Raw genomic sequence first — 20,994 nt, 5'->3', positions numbered from 1 at the left:
GCAAGAACATATTTTGAGAACTCCAGATCATCAGCGGGCTGAGCAGGGCCAGGTTTGGTGTATTAAATTGCTCCCCCTAGGTATGTGCTACTTAAGGTGTACTACTTACGGCTGCCAGTCCTGATGCTCTGAGCGGCACGGTAAGTGGACAGGGAACAGAGGTGGTTGGCTAGGCGTGGTACTCCCAGGGAGCCTGTCAGGGGTCGGGGGTATGGATGGGGTCGGGGCAGTCAGGGGACAGGAAGTGGGGGGTGATTGGATGGGAAGGTGGGGTCCCGGCAAGGCAGATGTGGTGGGGGTGCCAGGAGGGGGTGGTCAGGAGACAAGGAGCAGGGGGGGTTGGATGGGTGGGTGGTTCTGAGGGGGGCAGTCAGGAGGCAGGGGGTCCCGGGAGGGGGCGGTCAGGAGACAAGGAGCAGGGGGGGTTGGATGGGTCAGGGAGTCATAAGGGGGGCAGTCAGGGGGCAGAAAGTGGGAGGGGGAGGACTGTTTGGAGAGGCACAGCTTTCCCTACCCGGGTGTAGTGTATCAAATTTCTCTCCGAAGGAATGTGCTACTTATGGTGTACTACTTATGGCTGCCAGTCCTGGTGCTCCGCAAGTAGCGGACGGAAGCTGGTCTGGGGTTCCGTCCGCTGGCTGCTGCCAGCTGGGGTCCCGGCCGCAGGTCCCGCTCAGCCCACTGCCGTTCACCCAGGCCGGCAGCAGACTGAGTGGGGGTGGTGGCGGGGACCTCAGCCAGCAGGCCAATAAAAATCGGCTTGCATGCCACCTTTGGCATGCATGCCACAGGTTGCTGACCCGTTATAGATGTAAGCAGAGTCAGAATGAGCTCTCCCCTGACATCTGGTGGTGAGCTGTGGAAAAGGACTTCAGGGGTTGATCTCGTTTGCATGGGCACACCCACCCTGCCTCGCATGATGGACTGCTTGCCCAAATGGTCACTTTGGCTGCTGTGGGATCCCCAGTCTCTTTGTTATTGGGGCAGGAGTAATAAAGAGTTGCTATCCCGGTTATGTGAATCAAGGACAGTAGAACTGTACTTGACATTTTATGACAGAGGGACTCGCCCTCACCCAAGTAATACCCACTAGGCAGGGGACATGGGTTCTAAACCCCAGTGAATTGAGAGAGGCTGGGGCCCAATAGTGTTGGCCCTAAACACCACTTTTACCCCTCCTCTCTCCAGTGTGCAATAACAGAGCTAATTTTGACTCCATTAGCGGTCTTGTTACGTGCTACAGAGCTGAAATCACTGGTACCTGGGTCTAAGCATTAGACCTACTTTGGGCTAGTGGTCCACTGGCACTGAGGCTCCCCTACTACCAGCTAAAGTCACTAAAGAGCTGAGAGCTGTGTTAAGTAAGGGGCTGAAGACAAATTGGTGAGCAGCTAGCGGAGTGGCGTGGCTAGCGGAGAGGCGTGGCAAGTGGAGTGGATAGCAGGGTGGCTGGTGGAGCGGAGTGGCTAGTGGAGAGGTGTGGCAAGCGGAGCGGCTAGCAGGGTGGCTGGCGGAGCGACTAGTGGAGAGGCATGGCAAGCAGAGCGGATAGCAAGGTGGCTGGTGGAGCAGAGTGGCTAGCAGGGTGGCTAGCGGAGAGGCATGGCGAGCGGAGCAGCTAGCAGGATGGCTGGCGGAGAGACGCAGCTGGCAGTGAAGACTACAGCAGAACACCATGGCAAGGCGTGGCAATCAGTCCTCAACCTGAGTGCGATGTCCCCCCCATCCCTCCCCCCACTTCCACCCAGGCTGGGAGGTAAACTCTGCAGAGGAACTTCTGAACTCTGGGGGCTGCACTGACCAAGGTCAGAAACTGTGTGTATGCGCGGGGGGGTTGGGTGGGGAAATGACTGTTGAGTTGCTGGACTTAAGACCCTGAGGGGAAAAAGATGCTGCCAAACTTACTTGGGGGTGGGTCCTTTGCTCATGATTTCTGTTATGAATCCTGTTTGTGGTGTTTTCCCAACATAATGCCGCAGTATTTCCCTCCTTTATTAAAAGGCTTTTGCTACACTCAGACTCCGTGCTTGTGAGAGGGGAAGTATTGCCTCTTAGAGGCGCCCGGGGGGGTGGTATGTAATTGTCCCAGGTCACTAGGTGGGGGCTCAAGCCGGTTTTGCATTGTTATTGAAATGGAACCCCGGCCCTTCTTGCTGCCAACTCTGATGGGCAGGAGGGTTACATAGGCATTTGTCTCTGTCTGAGAGATTGGAGCAAATGCAGCTGTATCTTAGGGCTTATCTATAGACAATGGATCGTGTGATGTATCCTGGATGGGAGCTGGAGTCATGTAGGTAAGTACAGCAGTCCATAGGTTTCCGATATAGGGTGGTGTTTATGTGACCATCAGTTATTTGCACTGTAGTGTCCAGGAAGTGGATCTCTTGTGTGGATTGGTCCAGGCTGAGGTTGATAGTGGGGTGGAAATTGTTGAAATCCAGGTGGAATTCTTCAAAGGACTCCTTCCAATGGGTCCATATGATGAATGTATCATCAATGTAGCGCAAGTAGAGGAGAGGTGCTAGGGGATGAGAGCTGAGGAAGCATTGTTCTAAATCAGCTAAGCTACAATTCATTTGCAAACTTAACACCATCAGTTTGGGCTTGAATGGGGACTGGGCGTGGCTGGCTCACTATAAAAGCAATTTTCCCTCTCTTGGTATTGACACCTCCTCATCAATTATTGGGAGTGGACCACATCCACCTGACTGAACTGGCCTTGTTAACACTGGTTTTCCACTTGTAAGAGAACTCCCTTCTCTTCATGTGTCAGTATATTTATGCCCGCATCTGTAATTTTCACTCCAGGCGTCTGAAGAAGTGGGTTTTTTACCCACAAAAGCTTATGCCCAAATAAATCGGTTAGTCTTTAACGTGCCACCGACTTCTCGTTGTTTTACTGCATTTTTAGTATTGAATCAGAGCTTTATATAGTCACCAAAAGTGCTTTCATGCAAGTCAAATGTTTGAGACTGGCTCTGAAATGATTACAATAAGGAACACAAATGAATTGCCTTGAAAGACAACATAAAGTCTTCATTATTAATTGAATTCCTTTTCTGTCCTTAATAAATCTTCAAAAGAAGTCACTTAAATATTACTCTCATTAAAAGAATATACAGAAAGTAAATTCACTCCAAAATTAAAAGAGGTATTGAAGAAAAGGTATTACCATAAAGTATTTTTTCTTGTAATTATTGAACCAGTTACAGCAGAGCAGGTAGTAAGGTCCTGCATGGATTTTGAGAAACATTGCATGTCTGTCCGTTAAGCTCTGAGCATAGAGCAGCCATAAAATATCACTGTCTGCTAAAGCCACATATTTTATGGATTACTAGAAGGTTTGTGCAGTCATGAAAGTGATTTTATTGCCATAGAGCTATTATTCTTTATAGGGACTCCACTGACTTTGATTTCTGGAGAGCTGAAGAATACCCAGCATGAATTTAGAAATCCAGAATATGAATTTTACAAATTGCTATAAACTAACACTTAAACTAAATACAGTGTTCAAATAAATACCAACAGTACAAACTAGCGGAATAATTAATGTTTAGTTATAATTATATATTGACCAATAACTTCTGTACTGTCTAGTTTTCAAGCACATGGAGTTGTCTGGTTTGTGGTTTCCCCTCCCCCATTTACAATCAAGTTAGAGTTTTAAAAGATTACAACCGCATTAAGCAGACCACCAGCAAAGTCTACTTAACTCTAGAACATTTTTTGAAAATGTAGAAAGTGAGAAGTCGGACTTGATAGTTCCAGAGACTGTAATAGGATGCAAAGGCCTTTTATTTTTCTGGGGGCGGGATCGAGAGGTTTGTCTCAACACTGGCCCAGGTTGATAACGATCTGTCAGCTTTTGATTGCTGTTTGAGACCTACGTGAAATAAGTTCACAGTTCAATTCTTAGCAATTACAATTTGCATTAGTTGGACAGAACTGAATACATTAAAGAACTAACCTCTCATCTCCCCAGCTCAGTGCTGAGGGACACAGATGAAAGAAATATGTACTGCTGAAGCCTGTACTGTTCTGTGCAATGGCTAAAGGGAGGATTTCAGTCACCAAACCCAGCAATCTGACACCTTTCAGAAGCACTAAATACCCTTTTTTGAAAAAGCAAAACATGTAAGGGAAAAAAACCCAGAATATTAAAATACAAGTCTTTTAAAAATCTACCCTTTCCATTAGTGGCTGTTGGAAATATGTACATTTTATGTAAGAACAAGCATCTCTATTACTTTGTCTTCTATTTATGTTTAATACATAAAACATGAACAAATCCAAAGTCCTGCAGATGCTCCTTGGTTTTAAACATACTTATATTGTATTTCAAATATATTTCCTGAAAATCCAGAGGCCTGTCCCTATTCAGTACATTAAAAATGGATATTTTTTGCAATATGCTATTGCGACTTTATATGAAATCCTTTCTTGCTGAGATGTGCATTCCACAGCCAAAAAAGTACAATCACATCTCAGAGATTTTGTTATTCCATATGCCTCAGTTTTGAAGAAATAAAATTAACTTAGAAGCTCTAAAACGTGAGCTACAATAATTCTCTTATGGCCCTTAAAAGTGCAAACTATTCTAGCAGCAAAATGCTTATGGGTTTAGATAATTTGACAGATAAAGCACATGATCTTTAGATTCTGGACTTTCATAGAGACTAACATTTTGTTCTAAAAACAATAAATATATTTTCTTTATTCAATCCTTAGAAGAAAATAATCTATAGCACAGAACTACCGTGTGTGATTGACAGTAATTTGTCACAATTTGTGTTCTCTTCAAGCTATTGTTAAATATAATGTTATATCTTTCATATAAAAATGTACAGTTCTTTTTATGCTCCATGTTTTTTGAAATATACAGCTACGCTATAAACTACAATCTGATCCTTCAGTTGAATCAAATTTAGGCACTGTGGCCCAGTTAAAGGTATTTAGGCACTGCTGTCAATGGGATTTTGGCTCGTGAGTGCCTAAATCCCTTTTGAAAATGAGACTTAGGATCCAAATTAGTTAGACATTGGAACACTAAAAGCAGCAACACCTACATACCTTTAAAAATCTGGGCCTATATGCCGAACAGCCACATAGTGCACTATATTGTACAACACAATATACTAAAGTAGGAACATTAATTAACTATTTTATGCTGAAATTCAACAAGTTATAGAGATCCTGGGCTCTGTTGCAGACACCAGCACGCACTATCCCTGGACAGCATGATGGGGAGCATTACACCAATGTAGGAGAATCCTTTGATAGTACAGGTTGAACTTCTTTACTCCGGCACTCCCTGGTCCGGCACCATCTGTGGTCTGGCATAGGCACCGACTCCGTGGGTGCTCCCAGACTGGAGCACCCACGGGGAAAAATTAGTGAGTGCGGAGCATCCACTGGCGTCAAGTTCCCCCTTCCCTCAGCCCCCTGGGTGCCAGCGGCCCCATGCTTACCAACTCTTCCTCCCCTCTCCCAGGGCTTCCGGAGTGCCACAAACAGCTGATTCGAAGCATTCAAGCTCTGGAAGGGAGGTCAACGACCTGGGGCTAATGGCTGGGACCCTGGATGGGGGGCTGGCAGCCAGGACACTGGGTGGCAGTGGGACCCCCAGGTGGGGGGCCATGCTAGGCACAAAGCCTGAGGTTGCTGTAGCACCCCCCATACCCCTACTTCCCATGCCTATGGAGACCCGCTGGCACTCTGCATTGACCTCCTGTGGTTTGTCAAATTCTCTGGTTCGGCACCGGTCAGGTTCTGAGGGTGCCAGACTAAAGAGGTTCAACCTGTACAGGGTTGAGGTTGTGGTTCCTAGGCCACACCCACCTTACAAGTGACACCAACATAGGAAGCACAGCCAAGGGAAAAGGGGGTACGACTGGGTTATCCATACCCCAGCAAGCTCTAGCTGCCAATTGTTCCACTGAGGTCAATGGCATCTGATACAAATTAGAGCAGCCTGCAGCTTCTAATTTACACCTAGGAAACAGGCTGGCACAGAGCCACCCCAGCATTATGGAAAGTGCAAAGGTGGTACATACCATTCCTTTGTTGCACTGTGCATTCAGCTATAGTCCAGGATCTGGGCCTTAATCAACTACACTATACACTACTATATTATGAAAACACACATACAGCACCAACATCTTCTCACCTTATTTACACAAAACTCCCCTTTAAGTCAACTGACATTTTGCATGAGTAAGGAAAGAAAGATTTAGCAAGCAGAATCGCCTGTACTAAAAAATGCATATACTGTGTTAGATATTTTAAAATATCACTGCATATAGAAAAAACACTTCTGAAATACACACTTAATATATATATTGAATATTTAATATTTTAATTGCTAAAATTTTATATTTAATTTGAATGTGTGAAGATGATACACTAGATAATGAAACACATACTACTTACCAAGCAGACAGTCTATACAGTGTATACAAAGAATTCTCTCTTCCACTCAGATATCGAGGAGAACATCTCAATGTATCTTGTAAAATCAGCAAGAGTGCTTGTGCTATTGTACAAGGCACAGTTTAGAATACAATATACAATACAAAACATTACATAATGCACCTTTCCACCGTATAGTTTCTCTCTTACTCTAAATCATACACTAAATATACATCTGCAATATATACTGAAACTTATGCACTTGCATAATAAAAACAGCATTCTACTGTTATACAGCACCCAGCATCCAGGCAAACAATCAGTTTACCTTATACTGCACCACACTGATGGAAGTGGACATTTGGGCAAAGGTAATGGAGAAACACCTACCTTTAAAAAAACAAAAACGATTTTAATGTCCATTTAGAGCAGACAAGACTTTACTTTTTAAAATCTCACTAAAAAGATCTTCACACAATGTGACGCTAGCAGACTAGGTGCAAGCTCATGCCAGAGCCCCAGGCCAATTCACTTGTATTTTATTATAGATCAAAGTGATTGTTCAATATAGGAGTGTATTTGGTGTTTAAACTTCATAAAACTAAGTGGGATTGTTCTCACCTATTTGTATCCCATTATAACATCGAAGCAAACATTTATATTGTGTATACCATTGTAATTAAATAACCCATTAAATTAGAAAGAAGCTTTGTGAAATGCAAATGAAGATCTTTTAAGAGAAAAGTGCTAATTTCAAAGCAAGTGATCATTGTGTCTGATGATCAGAGATTAAAGACTCTGAATGTATTCCTCACTCTCCATCATCAAAGGAAAAGCCAATGTGGGTAGCAACCCTGCCAGCTTGTTTTTCTATGAGAAATGCGATAAGTATGGATTCAAGGAAAGACCCTGGATCTCTGGACTGTTTGGACTCTTACAGGGAAGTGTACCAGATGCAAAGCAGTAATGGGGGCCAGGGAGGGAGGGATAGCTCAGTGGTTTGAGCATTGGCCTGCTAAACCCAGGGTTGTGAGCTCAATCCTTGAGGGGGCCACTTAGGGATCTGTAGCAAAATCAGTACTTGGTCCTGCTAGTGAAGGCAGGGGGCTGGACTCAATGACCTTTCAGGGTCCCTTCCAGTTCTATGACATAAGTATATCTTCCCCCCCCCCAAAAAAAGATCCCCAGAGACAATCTGGGTACCCTAAAAAGACTTTTGGAACACTGGCAGTTTATTACATCACTGCCACTATTTGCAATTACAAACTGTGACTCACTGTGCATATATTTTACCAGCTTTAACCTCTCAATAACTCTCACTTCCTTTTCTCAGGTAATAAACAGTTAGTTAACCACAGAATTGGCTACCAGTATTGTCTTTGGTATAAGACCTACAGTATCAATTGATGTAGAGTAATTGACTGGCCTCCTGCAACTGGAAGCAACCTAAATGGGATGTGGTTTTTGGTGTAAGTAACCAGATTGTCTATGTGGCAAGATAAACTGGAGTGTCTAAGGGGACTGTCTATGACTCTATGGTAAGACTGGTATAATGATCCAAGAGTTCACATTTGTCACTGAATTGGTGAAATCTAATTATAGAACACACCGTTACTTTGGGATGTCTGCCCTGTTTTCTGACTGTCTGCCCCGAGATAAGCACTTTGAGTCATGAGCTACTCCGGACATTGTGGCACACAGTAAAATGCATAGCGACCAACTGCTCTACTTCAGAAGGATGATCGGTCAATTCATCCTATCAACTCCCAGAAAACTAGGTATTTCAAACCTGACTCTGACTACACCACCATTCAAAGCCACTACTGTTACTGCATCAATATAATAAATAATAAAAATAATAACATTTACAGACCTTTTATTCAGAGCACTTCCTGATATTAATTATTAATCCTAAAACATTTTAAATAATACATTTTAATATTACAACTAAAACATTTATATAGCACTGTAAACATAAAATATAACACTGTCTCTGCCTTGAAGAGTTTACATGACAAATTTATGTCAGAATTTGATTTAGTGATCTTGCTACGGGTTGAAAAATTTCTCTTTGCAAAATCCCGTCAGGAAAATGTTTTGCATCAAAATGATTCAAAGGAACAGTTACCAGGTACATTTTAGGATACAAAATATATTATGTTCTTAATGCACCAGAAAATGGATCCTAGTGTCAGATATGCAGAAGAGTACTTACACGCAATTAAATTAAATGAATATTTACATGTCAAGTTTCAGCCTGTTATGTCTGAAAGAGACAAATGTTATATTCCCCACACATAGAGTCAGCGAAGACTAGAAACACTGACAGATCCTTGACTATAGTGGCATGTCAGTTAATAGTGTATTCCTGATACATACCACACTAAAACTCCATAAGCAGCACTATAGTGGATACTGAAAAGCATTCATAATCATTCCAAAAAGCTTCAAAATAAAGTTGAGACGGATTTAAACCTACATTAGCAAGGAAATTTAGAGTTAAGACTTCCACTCATTCCTCAATGCACCACATTATGATCAGCAGAACAGCTCAGAAGAGAGCTAGTTTATCATCACCCATGAGACTGAGACCTACAGAACGGTAGTAGAGTACTTTGCAACTTATCCATTTATGTTAACATTGAATGCTTATGGTATGATTCTGTAGCATGTATCATTCAGTCTAAAGCTATTCAGCACAAATCATTACAGGGCAAATCCAACCCACAGCCTAAGTAACCAAGCTGGCGCTGGAGTGAAACATGGGCACAGGCAGGGAGGAATCCTCACCACCACTCAGAGGTCTGCAGGCCCTTCTACGAGATCCTCTTCAGCCCACGAGGGGGGGAATTGTGAGGAACTATACAGAGCAGATCCTCTGGCTTCATCCCATCCCCAGCCTCCCCCTGTGCACTGACACACAGGAATTGCCAGAGTGGAGATTCATGCTGTGCAAGCCTCCCATGCTACCTCCACCATTATATACTGTGATAAAAAAAGAGGCCTGTGCAATAGAACTATGGATGCTGTGCTATTACCACCTCTGACCCACTTTACCCTTATCACCCTTACCCTTCAAGCTGGACAGGAAACAGTTTTCCTGGCCCACAAATAGCTCTGAGAGTTTGAAATTTTTCCCCATCTTGAATCAAGATGAAAAGTCTAAATTTCAAAAATATAAACAAACTGAACTGTTAGTTTTCAGTCAATCAGAACATTTTGTTTTAATAATTTTGAAATATTTTGTTTGGATTTCAGCTGTAAAAAAATCTTTTTCGGTCTAATTAATTTAAACGTTGAAACAAAAAGTCATTTTGAACTGGAAAACTGACTTTGAAACCTTTCCCCCCCCTCAGCATTTTTTACAAGTTGGGGAATTTGTCGAACCCAACCCAGTTCCAGGCAGAGTGGATTTGATTTAAATCAAATTGATTTAAACCATAATTTAAATCACTAGTCAGGAAGACTCGATTTAATCATGGATTTCTACATAAAAGTGCATTCTTGTTGGTTGTTATAACCTTAATACATGTTCTTCACAACTCAGAGATAGATGTTGGTTTCATTTTTAGAAGGTACAAACTATACATTTTTAAGTGATTTATTTTGAAAACTTTTCAGATTAGTTTTATAGCTATATCAGAAAATGAATGATTGGTTATTTCATTTACCAAAGGTAATTGGAGCAGATATTTATGAAGTCACTGGGAGGTGAACTATCTCCAATTCAACAGGTTAATCATTAATATTTGGAGGATTTGCTTTCTATGCTGTATTAAGAGGAGAATATCACCAGAGAGACATTTAAATTGTTTTATTTAACTAAAACAACAACGTTATGTATTCTGGATTTTTTTTCTTCAATCGCAAACATATAATATTTTAACAAAACAAGCATATGAATTTTTGAATTTAGTTAAACATTCAAGTTCTTTAAAATCAGGTTTGTTTTTGTTAAAATTGTTTTTAACTAAAATAGTTAGATAAAATATTTTTTTTTAAATAACAAAAATTAAATCAACTACGTCAGCCAGGTCAACATGAGAAATTTAAAATATTGGCTTCTGCAGCTAACTCAGTTGTCTTCACCTTCATTTTCCCATTTTTTCATAATCTGGAAAAGAAAAACAAGCTTTCCTGCTTTTTCAGGTCCCAAACGATTTCTCAATTTGGAATGAATTAGTCCAAAGGAAGAAAATATTCTTTCTACACCGGCAGAAGACGCTACTGCTGTTAAAAGTGAGATTATCACTTCAACAGTCTCTGAATCCAAGTGCTTAAGTGATTTCCACTTGTTCACTGGTTTGACTTTCTTTAAAGCATCATCAGCAAATGGTTCTTATTCCCAAACTGGGTCTCTTTCATGGCCTGCTGCCATTATAGGTTTTCCCTTCTAGTGAGGGAATGGTATGGTAGATCTCAAATCAATGAAGGCTACACTCAGAAAGACCTCAAGACTTCTGGAACATGCTGCTCAAACAGCTTCACTTTTGTTTCTACTGCCTGTCCCTCCCTTCTCACATTTATCTCCAGACTTCTCCTTGTCCAGATCTGTTCTGCCCCCAACAATCTTCTATTCATTGAACTTTTTGAAACTTTGCACTTTTAGAGAGAGGTAAGGGATTGACTCTGTGTACACAAATTTGCAGAGGGACAATAGGGTTGAGGTATGTTATTTCTCACCTCTATATATTATATATTTAAAAACATTTTTGCTGTCAACAAGCATGTTATCTCTGGAGAAACAAATCCAGAGTTTGAGAACTGCAAAACTAAGCATCTCTGATGGTATCTTCTAGACTGAGTACTGAGTACTGAGTCCCATTGGGTAGATAGAAAGATTAACCTAAATCTATACAGAAGCCCCTGGAACCCCATAAAATTGGGTCCCTAATCCATGAACTATTGGAACACATTACTGACAAGTTCTGTGGATAACCCCCTTGCAGCTTGGACAGAAGCCATGGAAGATACCAATGCCAGGATTATTTCCTGGTATCTGGTTCTATTCCTTCACTGTATGCCATTAGGTTGGCAGCAGCACACTTGAATGCTAATTCATTTTCACATGCTGGGTGGGGAATGGTACGGTTGTGGGCCACATATTTGTCAGACCAAGTAGGAGAAGGTGCAGGGGCATTACCTAGTCCCCAGTTCCTTGTCCTGGACTCCTGTGAAAAGGAAAGGTCTATAAAAAAAATCTCTGCTGAAGACACACAAGGGGAAGAGTGTTTTGGGGGGGAAAGGCAGGTCTTTTCACCCAGGCTCTAAGGGCTCAATTGATGGCAAGGCTGAGTGGAGCACTGTTTTGGGACGGCTGGTATTCTGCTTGCTTGTTTGTTTTTAATATAACACTTTTTGCTTATGTTACCCAGTTTTGTTTACCGAGTTTCTCTCCTACTGAGCTCATCTTGTTGTCTGTTGCTATATTTTGTTTCTGCTTTGTCATCTCACCAGTAAACAGCGAGTTTAAGATAAGTGTGCTTATTACCCATAATGGCTTGTGTGTAGAAGCACAACGATTTTAAAAAACCTACAAAATTTATAACTAAGAAATTTACTCTGTGCATTTCAATGCATACTCTTCCCCTCAACTTCACAACATCCAATAACCCATTCATTTCTGTTTGGTTCCACACACACACACACCTTTTTAAGGATTTTTTCCTGTTTGTTTAGATTTTGGGTGGTGATTCTAAATTATTCCAACGTAGTTGTCCTTCTCAGTGATGCAGTCATTATGCTGTCAGCTTCTCTGAATTAATAACTTCTTATCTCAGCTGCTGCATATAAATTCAGTTTATTTTCCAGAAAATACTTTGTCTCTTGCTGAGCAGCAGGGATATTGTAAGGACAAGTCAGATTGATCTTTGTGTTTATGCAGTTAATAGCGGACTTGCATCTCTCTAACCTACCTGAGTGCTTGCTGACCACCACACTGTGTCAGAAGCCATATCAAACCAAGAGATGGAGCAACTGTTTCTACTAAATTAGCTGGATTTGCAAGAAAATCTGCCTAAATAAAACGAATCAGTATGAACAAAGTTAATTTTTTTCTCATTGCTGCTGAGATTGCACTTAAAGCATAGGCAATGGCATTTTCCCATGGTGGTAGGCACTGGAGCACTGAAAGCATACATTGTTTCCACATGAGAGGGCCAGGTTCATTCAAGCTATGGACACTTGTAAAGCCAGTGAAATTAATCAAATGCAGATTTAGGTGCAGAGCGATCCAGTACCCTCCACACAACTAGTCTATGAGACATCATTTCCAACAAGAAAAAAAACAGAAATGAAGGAAACCCAAACACCAATCAAAACAGGAGTAAAATTTCTTGTCAGGCAAAAATTCTTGACCACATCTTATCATTTGGATACAGATGAAAAAAATGCCCAGCATTTACCGACTGACTAGATTTATAGCAGGCTAGTAGAGTAGAGCAACTACTGGCAAGATCTAGAACATATCTCTTTGTTACCAGTCATCAGTTTAGTGGGGAGAAAGTAAGAGGCTTATATACTTTACCCATCTGGGTTGAAAAATCTACTCATCATTGAAGAGTGGGAAGATTTCCCTAATGAGCCAAGGGGATTAAACCATTCATTTCTGCAGAATTTAAATTTTCATTTTAAAAAGGTTTTTAGCTCCTACAGTTGTGAACCAAAGGTAAACCAATCCAGATAGCCTTATTATGCAGATAGCTTCAGTCCATTTCTGCTGCTAATAAGTTTGCCAAGCAGCAGCAAAGCGAAATTAACAAAATTCTTCACTTTTCAAGGTTCTATTCAGAACCATGAAAGCAACAATGACACAGTCAATAATGATGTCAGTTTCATGCAGGTTCTTGGTAAAGTTATGAACAGTAACAAAGTCAGATAGTGGGCTTATAGGCCCCAAGAAAATGGCTAGAGGAGGAGTGGAAAAATAGAGACTTTCCCCCTCCCCACCAATAATTGCAGCTGGAAACCTGTGGGAGAGCAGTTACCACAAAATAGCCAGGATGCTCTGGAGGGGTGGGAAAGAGAGAAAAAAAGGCTTTTTCACCCATCCAATTGTCCAAGCCATTGGCTTGAAGCTTCACAATTGATTAGACATATGCAAAGTGATAAGAAAAATACAGCCCTCAACTAGAATCCAGAGTCAACACCCATGTAGAAATCCCAGCACCCTCCCCATTCCTAGAAGCTGGAAGTGTCTGAACTTTAGCGGGGCATTCCCCTGGCACCTTGATGTTATCTTTTGTGTGTACCTCTGGCAAATAGGTTTAGTCCTCCAGCTGATAGGTATATGGCCATTTTTTCAAGCTCTGCTCATAGTTACAACAGTGCAGTGACAGTCAACATATACTATGAATTCGACATTTGCATGACCTGCTGGAAAACGCTCATTCTCCACTAGTATATTTAAACCTTTTTTCTTTTTAAATAAGTGTATGTATATTACATTTCTTTTGGTCTCCACTCCTCCTTGAGGATGGTAATATATACATGACTAAATCAATCTTACGTCAGGAATAATCAGTTCCTACTGTAGATTGAGGCCACATCAATTTAAAAAACAACTTTCCTTCAGCACCATGGACTGCTGGCTGCAATCCTCCTCACTATTGCTACCACTTGGGAACCCTAATGAGGCTGAAGTATCCAACTAGCAGCAGATAAACTCCTCAGATGGTTTTGCCAGCTTTTCTATTTGCTTCTCAAAACATGAAGCCAGCAGGAAACATATCATGTGACCTGTAACCAAAGGGAGTTTAAATGGAAGAAGTTTTTGGTTTTAAAGGTTACTATCTTCAATAAAGAGCTGATTGCAGCACACTTGAGTGCTAATATGAGCTAATCGTTTAAAACACTAACTACATTTTAAACTCAATAATTTTTATAAGCCAAAACTCCCAAAAACCAATGGTGACATGGATATTTTGAAAATAACAGCCTTGCAAAATTCTACTCAACCACACTTGTAGAGGAGTAGTAGTTTGACGGGCAAGTAAAACATCTTTCAAAAAAAAATAATTAGCATTAATCATCATGGCAAAGGGTCAGTGAACTGACCTTGTTCATTGGCAGATAAACTTTTATGATCATATTACAAAGCTGACTATTCCTTTTTCCTTCAGTTCAGTTCCCTCAGAGTCATGCTGTCTGGCTCCTTCCCTGCAGCAAAGCTTCAAAATCCATCTTTCAGGAATAACTACCATTAGAACCAGCTCATAGGGACTCTGGGTTTATTATCTAGCCCTAGTTTTGAAGAGTTTTTATATGCCAAGAGATACAAATTAAATCTTTTAAAAAACACTTCACAAAACCCAATACAATAAATACACCGTTTAGCTCAGCCCTATTGGGGCTAGCTCTTATCATTGAATAGGGGCTCAAAATGGTGCAGGTGATGTAGTAAAATGATGTATTTGGTGGCATCACAGCAGAGCAGAAGCCAAGCAGCATAACTATGGAGGAGTTGAAATGAAGAGCACCGGAGAACAAATCTAGTTTCAAGTCAGTTATGTGTTGAATGCCAACCAATTGCCCTTGCTATTCACTCACCATCTATAAAAAACAAAATGTATCAATTAATTGCAGTGCTTAACACATTGTGGGCACTACTGAAGACAAATAATACATTCCTGTAATTTTTTGCAAAGGATGTAGTTCATATTAAGATGAACACAATTAAAGCTATAAAGACCAGATACAAAATAATTCATCACTTTGCTGACAGAAAGCACACATGAGAAAATCTACCATTCATGTGATCCATATGCTACAACTAGGATTTAATTGGAAGCATATCTCCATGGTAAAGAGACCAAACGCTAGGAAAAACCCCACAACGCTTTGGAACAAAAAGATTTCACTAGCAGAAATATGGTGTGAATAAACCCTGGTTGCAACACATGAAGCTAAGGAAAAGTATACTTACTGTGAGCTTCCCTTCCTGTTTTCTTTACCTGCTATGGCTCCAGTTAGGGTCAAAATCACTATCAGCAGTTTATTCTGTATTTTTTGAGGATTTGGTGGTTGGTTTGTTTTTTAGTTGCATCCTATGGGCTAGATCCTATAGACACTTACAGATATGAGTTATTTTACTCATGTGAGCAGCCCTACTGAAACCATGTAAGGAGTTATTCACCTGAATAAGTGTTTGCAGGTTCAGGTCTTAATGTTGGAACATATTTTACTGTATCCATGTTGAAAAACTAGCCAACTCTATGTTACACCAGCCTCCCTAAAACTAGCTCACCAAGACCACCCAAGCAGGGAATCCTGAGTAGGGCAACTAATAATACAATTATAATTTTAATTTCTAAAGCAACCACACTGAAGTACAAAATAAACACTAAGATTTGTGCAAAAATAACTCATTCCCCCACTTCAGTTTGTTCATCTTGTACCAACAGAACCAGAACTATACAAACATCTTGAAGCCATGACTCTGTCAAAAAGTGGTTCTGTTCTATTACACCATATGTAGCAAATGGTAATGCAAAGCCCAGAGGATACTATGAAAGAGAAAGAACAATATGTATCCCCTGGGTCTGTGGAATGTTTAGAAGAATAGTTTGGGACCAGAAAGACTTTTCCCCCAGAGAAACCACAAGGAGCCCAAAAAACTATTGCTCTTCTGAGAACCAAAGTTTGCCTCACTCATATGGAATGGCAAAACCCACAGCCCGCTGTACAGCCTCAAGAGATCCTTGTGCCTTTCTTTGGCTCCACAGAAGACCAACTTCAATAAAATTGTGCAGCCTTGGATCTCTGCAACTACTCCATTCCTCCAGAAACCCCTTTGCATAAAAGAAAAAGCAGATACATCGTGAAGTTAATATTGATTGTAAGGGTTTAACTCTACTAGGGAACCCATGCCTGGTTGAGGATAACAGACACTCCATAACTCTACAGCATATCTTCAATGGTACGTGGCAAAGGGGTGTACCATGCTGCAGATGCCTCTTTTCTAGGATTTCTGCATAATAATCTGTAGTTTTCCAGAGAGGCCCAGGAAGGGAGGATTTTGGAAGGGGTGTGTGAATTTCCTTGGTTTCCCCTAAATCAGCAACATGACCTACCAGTTTTAAAAATGTGATGATGTTTGCAAAAAGGAAATTCTTTCTTTGGCTTCCTTCTTACAACTAACTAATGAGAGAAGCAGGAAGAGAATTGTTGTGCCTTACAATCAATGCGAGTGCAATGTTTTGAAACGAGAAGCCCATGGAGGGGGATGCTGCGATTGGGGAGTGACAACAGTTAAGCTGACAGTATAGGAGTTCAGATACTCTCTGGCAGCCCTGCCTCGGGATCACAACAGGTGAGGTTTAACACATCAGCCATAATGTCAGCCCGATGCACACCCTGCCAAGGCGGCTTGCTGCCCCCATGCATCCCCCCAGGGATGCTCCAGGGGGCTGCTACAGGCCGGAGCACAGCGGGAGAACAAACCCAGGTGTCTCGGGAGAAGATGCTTAAAGAGCCCCGAGACTCCCCTCTTGCTCCCGCCCCAGCAGGGCTGCCCGGCGGGTCACTCCCCCCACCCGCGGTGCCCAGCCCAGTTACCTGCAGCAGGCAGTGCCCGGGCCCCGCGTGCTCGGCCAGGCTGGCGTTGTAGACCTGCTGCTCGAAGACGGGCTCGTTGTCGTTGGCGTCCTCCACCCGGACGCTCACCAGGCAGGAGGCGGAGAGCGGCAGCTCCCCCAGGTCCCGCGCCACCACCCGCAGCTCCAGCGCCGCCTCCCGCTCGCGGTCCAGGCCGCGCCGGGTGCTGATCACGCCGCTCAGCGGGTCGATGTGGAAGAGCTCGACGGCCGAGAGCTCCCCCGCGGGGCCCGGCGCCGCCTCCAGGGCGTAGCGCACCTGGGCGTTGGGGGAGCCGGGCTCGTCGGCGTCCGAGGCGCTGAGCCGCAGCACCGTGGTGCCGGGAGAGGCGGCCTCGGAGACGGCGGCGCGGTAGCGGGGCTGGGGGAAGGCGGGCGGCTGGTCGTTGATGTCAGCGATGCGGAGCAGCAGCGTCTCGTGGGCGGAGAGCGGCGGGGAGCCGGCGTCGGTGGCCGCTAGGCGCAGCTCGTACAGGTCCCGGCTCTCGCGGTCCAGGGGCCCCTCCACGCACAGGAAATAAAGGCCGGCGGCGCCGCCGGGCCGCAGGGCGAAGGTGCCGTCCCCGCCCTGCAGGGTCAGGCCGAGCTCGTCCCCGGCCTCGTCGGGGTCCGAGACGGAGACGCGCGCCACGTAGTCCCCCGGCCGCGCGGCCTCGGAGAGCCGGGCGCCGCCGCCCTCGGTCAGGTAGAGCACGCGGATGGCCGGGCTGTTGTCGTTCACGTCCAGCACGGCGATGGAGACCAGCGCGCTGCCCACCTCGGGCTCGGCGCCGCCGTCCCGCGCCTGCACCATGACGCGGTGCAGGGCGCGGGCCTCGCGGTCCAGCGGGCGGTTGACGCGCAGCAGCCCGGTCCGCTCCTCCACGGCGAAGTAGGCGGCGGGGTCGCTCTGGCGGCGGTTGATGAGGTAACGCACCTCGCCGTTGGCACCCAGGTCCGGGTCGGTGGCCTGCAGGCGGCAGACGGCGGTGCCCGGCGCCGCGTCCTCCCGCACGCGGGCCCGGTACTCGCTCTGGCTGAAGGCGGGCGCGTTGTCGTTCTCGTCCAGCACCCGGATCTCCACCTGCAGGCGGCCGCTCAGCCGCGGGCTGCCCCCGTCCCAGGCCTCGATCACCAGCCGGTGCGAGTCCGCCCGCTCCCGGTCCAGCCGCCGCAGCAGCACCAGGTCCAGCGGCTCCGGGGGGGAGCCGTAGCGCAGCTGGAAGAGCGGCGGCGCCTCCTCCTGCCCCTCGGCCAGCAGCGTGTAGCCCTGGGTGCCGAAGCTGCCGGCGTCCGGGTCCCGGGCGCCCGGGAGGCGGAAGGCGGTGCCGGGCGGGCTGAGCTCGGAGACGTTGAGCCGCAGCGAGTCCCGCGGGAAGCGGGGCGGATGGTCGTTCACGTCGGTGACCGCGATCTCCACCTGCACCATCTCCCCGCGCAGCGTGGCCGCCACGAAGCTGTAGCGCGCCCGCCGCTCCCGGTCCAGCCGCCGCGCCGTGCGGATGATGCCGGTGTCCGGCTGCACGTGGAAATCCGCCAGCACCGCCGACTCGCCGCTCCCCTCCGACAAGAAGAAGCCGCCCGGCTGCCCGTCGCCCGGGGGCAGCCCGGCCCGGATGTCCCCGACCAGCGTGTCCGCCGGGAGCCCCTCATCCACCGCCAGGCTCAGGTTGTAGAGCTGGGCTGAGCAGCCCCCCGCCGCGCACAGCCACAGGGGCACGAGCAGCGGCAGCAGCCCGGCCCCAGACGCCCCTAGGCCCCCGCGTCTCCTGCTCCCCTGGGGGAGAGGCCGCTCCTGCTGCCTCTGGCACCTGCTGCTCGCCCTCGGGGGCAGCGGCCGCTGCCCCATTCTCCGCTGCTCCCCCCTTCTTCTCAGCCGAGAGCTCCTGGTCTCTCCGCAGCCGGAGGATCCGAGCGCCGGGTGCTCCCCAGACACCTCCTCACAGCCCAGTGCAATGACACGGGGATCGCTTCTAATTCCGCATCGTGAGGGGTTTGTTTGCAGTCCTACGGCTCAGCCGGGGGCCCCTCGCCGCGCACACACTGCTGTGCGCTCCTCCACCAGCGCTGCCGCCTGATGCCTCCTCTTCGCTCTCGTCTCCTTTATTTCTTTCGCATCCGCGCCTCGCTCCGCTGGCCTGACCGGCCGCTTCCCCCCGCCGGAGTCAGGTGCATTATTCCTGTTGCTAGAGCAATAGGAAATCCTCTAAACCACACACACACACCCGCCAAAGTTGGTGCGGGGAATAACAAGTGTGTGAGGGAGGCGGGAGGGGACAGCTTCCCGGCTGCTGCTGCAGCTGAGACGCCTGCTCAGCCTCCTACCCACAACGTCTCAGGAGTAGCAGAGCTGCAAACACACCCCCTCCCAGTTTTCCCCATGTGACTCGGCTCTCAGACAAGGGCAGACTCCGCTCCTACGGATAGCTGGAGCAAGCACTGCAGCAGGGAGTTGTCCCCTTCTCTCTGGCTGGGATGCGAGACGCTGGGAAGGACAGCACGCCAGCCAGATCATGCTAACCTGAATCTAGCGTTAGAGGAGACATGCAGGCCCCCAATCAAGTGATCCATGCAAAGTAGTGATTTAGGATCCTAGAGAGAAATAGGGTTTTATCCCCGTTTATCTTGAATAACCTTATAGATCAGACACAGGAATAATCACTGATGATACAATTGGATAGAAGGACAAATTGTGTCAAAAGAAGAGCTCCTTAACTTGTGGGGTTAATATAAAGGATAAAATGAGTAAGTACACCCAGGGTTGTGAAACCACATTAATTCTGTTTGTGGAACTATTAAATAACGTGATGAAAAACAAGCTTCTTGCAGAGCCGCCAGGACAGAGGCGGTCGGGGTTGACTTTGGGCTCTCATTTTCAACAAAGTCACAACAAAGATAGACTGGAGGTTCTTAAAATGCAGAAAATTGACAGTCTGGGAGAAGTTCCTGTCTCGTGCCTTAATAATTTCAATGCAATGAAGTTTTCTTGAAGATTGTAAGACTCCAGACTGTGTGGATTGATAATGATTTCACATTTTTATAGAGCCTTTCACCCAAGTGGAACCCAAAACACATCACAAATTTTATTAAATAATTATACAAAGCCATTAGCTGGATAAAATTGCAGCTATAGTCCCTATAGTTAGGGACTCAGCCTCCTTTTCGGTGATTCATGTAAACAATATTGTACTAATTTATTTATGAAATTCCTAGAAGGGGAAGCCACACAAAGATCTGAGGTAAATGTGGTGTAATAATATATTTATCAAAAAAAATAGTGCAAACCGCATGAGGAGAAAATATATTCCCTAGGTAGGCAGTTATGGTGACACCTTAAGAGCCCAGAGGATAGGCACGTTAGAAGGATGATACATTTCCTTGGCTTTCTACTCATACAAATAAATCACTACATTTTTGTGAATCCTGCAGTGATCAGCCCTGCTGTTGTGTATTGCTAAATTTTGTAACATTTTGCATGTTTCAATGATCTAAAACAAACTCAAACCAGGAGATGGCTCTTATAAAGATTGATTTTTGGGTGGTGCTGGAGGAAAAGCTTTTAAATGAAAGCAGTGAATAAAGCACACTACTACTTTTAGATGCAGAAAAATTACACTTCATCAGGAGAGAGAATTTAAATTATGCAAAAATCTTCAAGAATAAACTGTTCTATTACATTCAGCAAGTTTTTGTTCTCTTTATTATTCTGGTCCAAATTTTTCATAATATGAATTCTAGCTCTTTATCCTACCATTATTAGCTCAGTAAATAGTGAAAAGCACTGCAGGGAAGCATTTACCAGAAATAACTTCCAAGTTAAGTGAAACTTAATATCCAGTATAGCCTCTTTTTTTTTTCTGTCACATTATCTTTTGCCGCAACTTCTAAAACCCTGCTGCTCTTGGCAGAAGCTATTCTGGTTTCTAATGTCACAAAATAATTGTCAGAATTGATTATTGCTAAAATAGTTTCTCATTTTCCTGGTTAAAATGAGTCACATTAGTCCCCAGAAAGT

At 44.8% G+C, this 20,994-nt stretch overlaps 1 protein-coding gene across 1 annotated transcript in view; it reads right to left on the bottom strand.

The window, feature by feature from the left end:
* The window catches only part of DCHS2 (dachsous cadherin-related 2), a 220,285-nt gene extending 199,631 nt beyond the window's left edge, over positions 1–20,654 (bottom strand). Inside the window, exon 1 of the mRNA XM_054031047.1 lies at positions 16,963–20,654. Coding sequence (XP_053887022.1) covers positions 16,963–18,828 — 1,866 coding nt within the window. The 5' untranslated portion in view covers positions 18,829–20,654. The remainder of the gene's footprint in view (positions 1–16,962) is intronic.
* Positions 20,655–20,994: the final 340 nt, after the last annotated feature.

This window comes from Malaclemys terrapin, chromosome 5, assembly GCF_027887155.1.
Source record: "Malaclemys terrapin pileata isolate rMalTer1 chromosome 5, rMalTer1.hap1, whole genome shotgun sequence".
Taxonomy (NCBI): domain Eukaryota; kingdom Metazoa; phylum Chordata; order Testudines; family Emydidae; genus Malaclemys; species Malaclemys terrapin.
The sequence above is the reverse complement of the archived record's forward strand: the minus strand, read 5'-3'. Positions and strand labels throughout refer to the sequence as shown.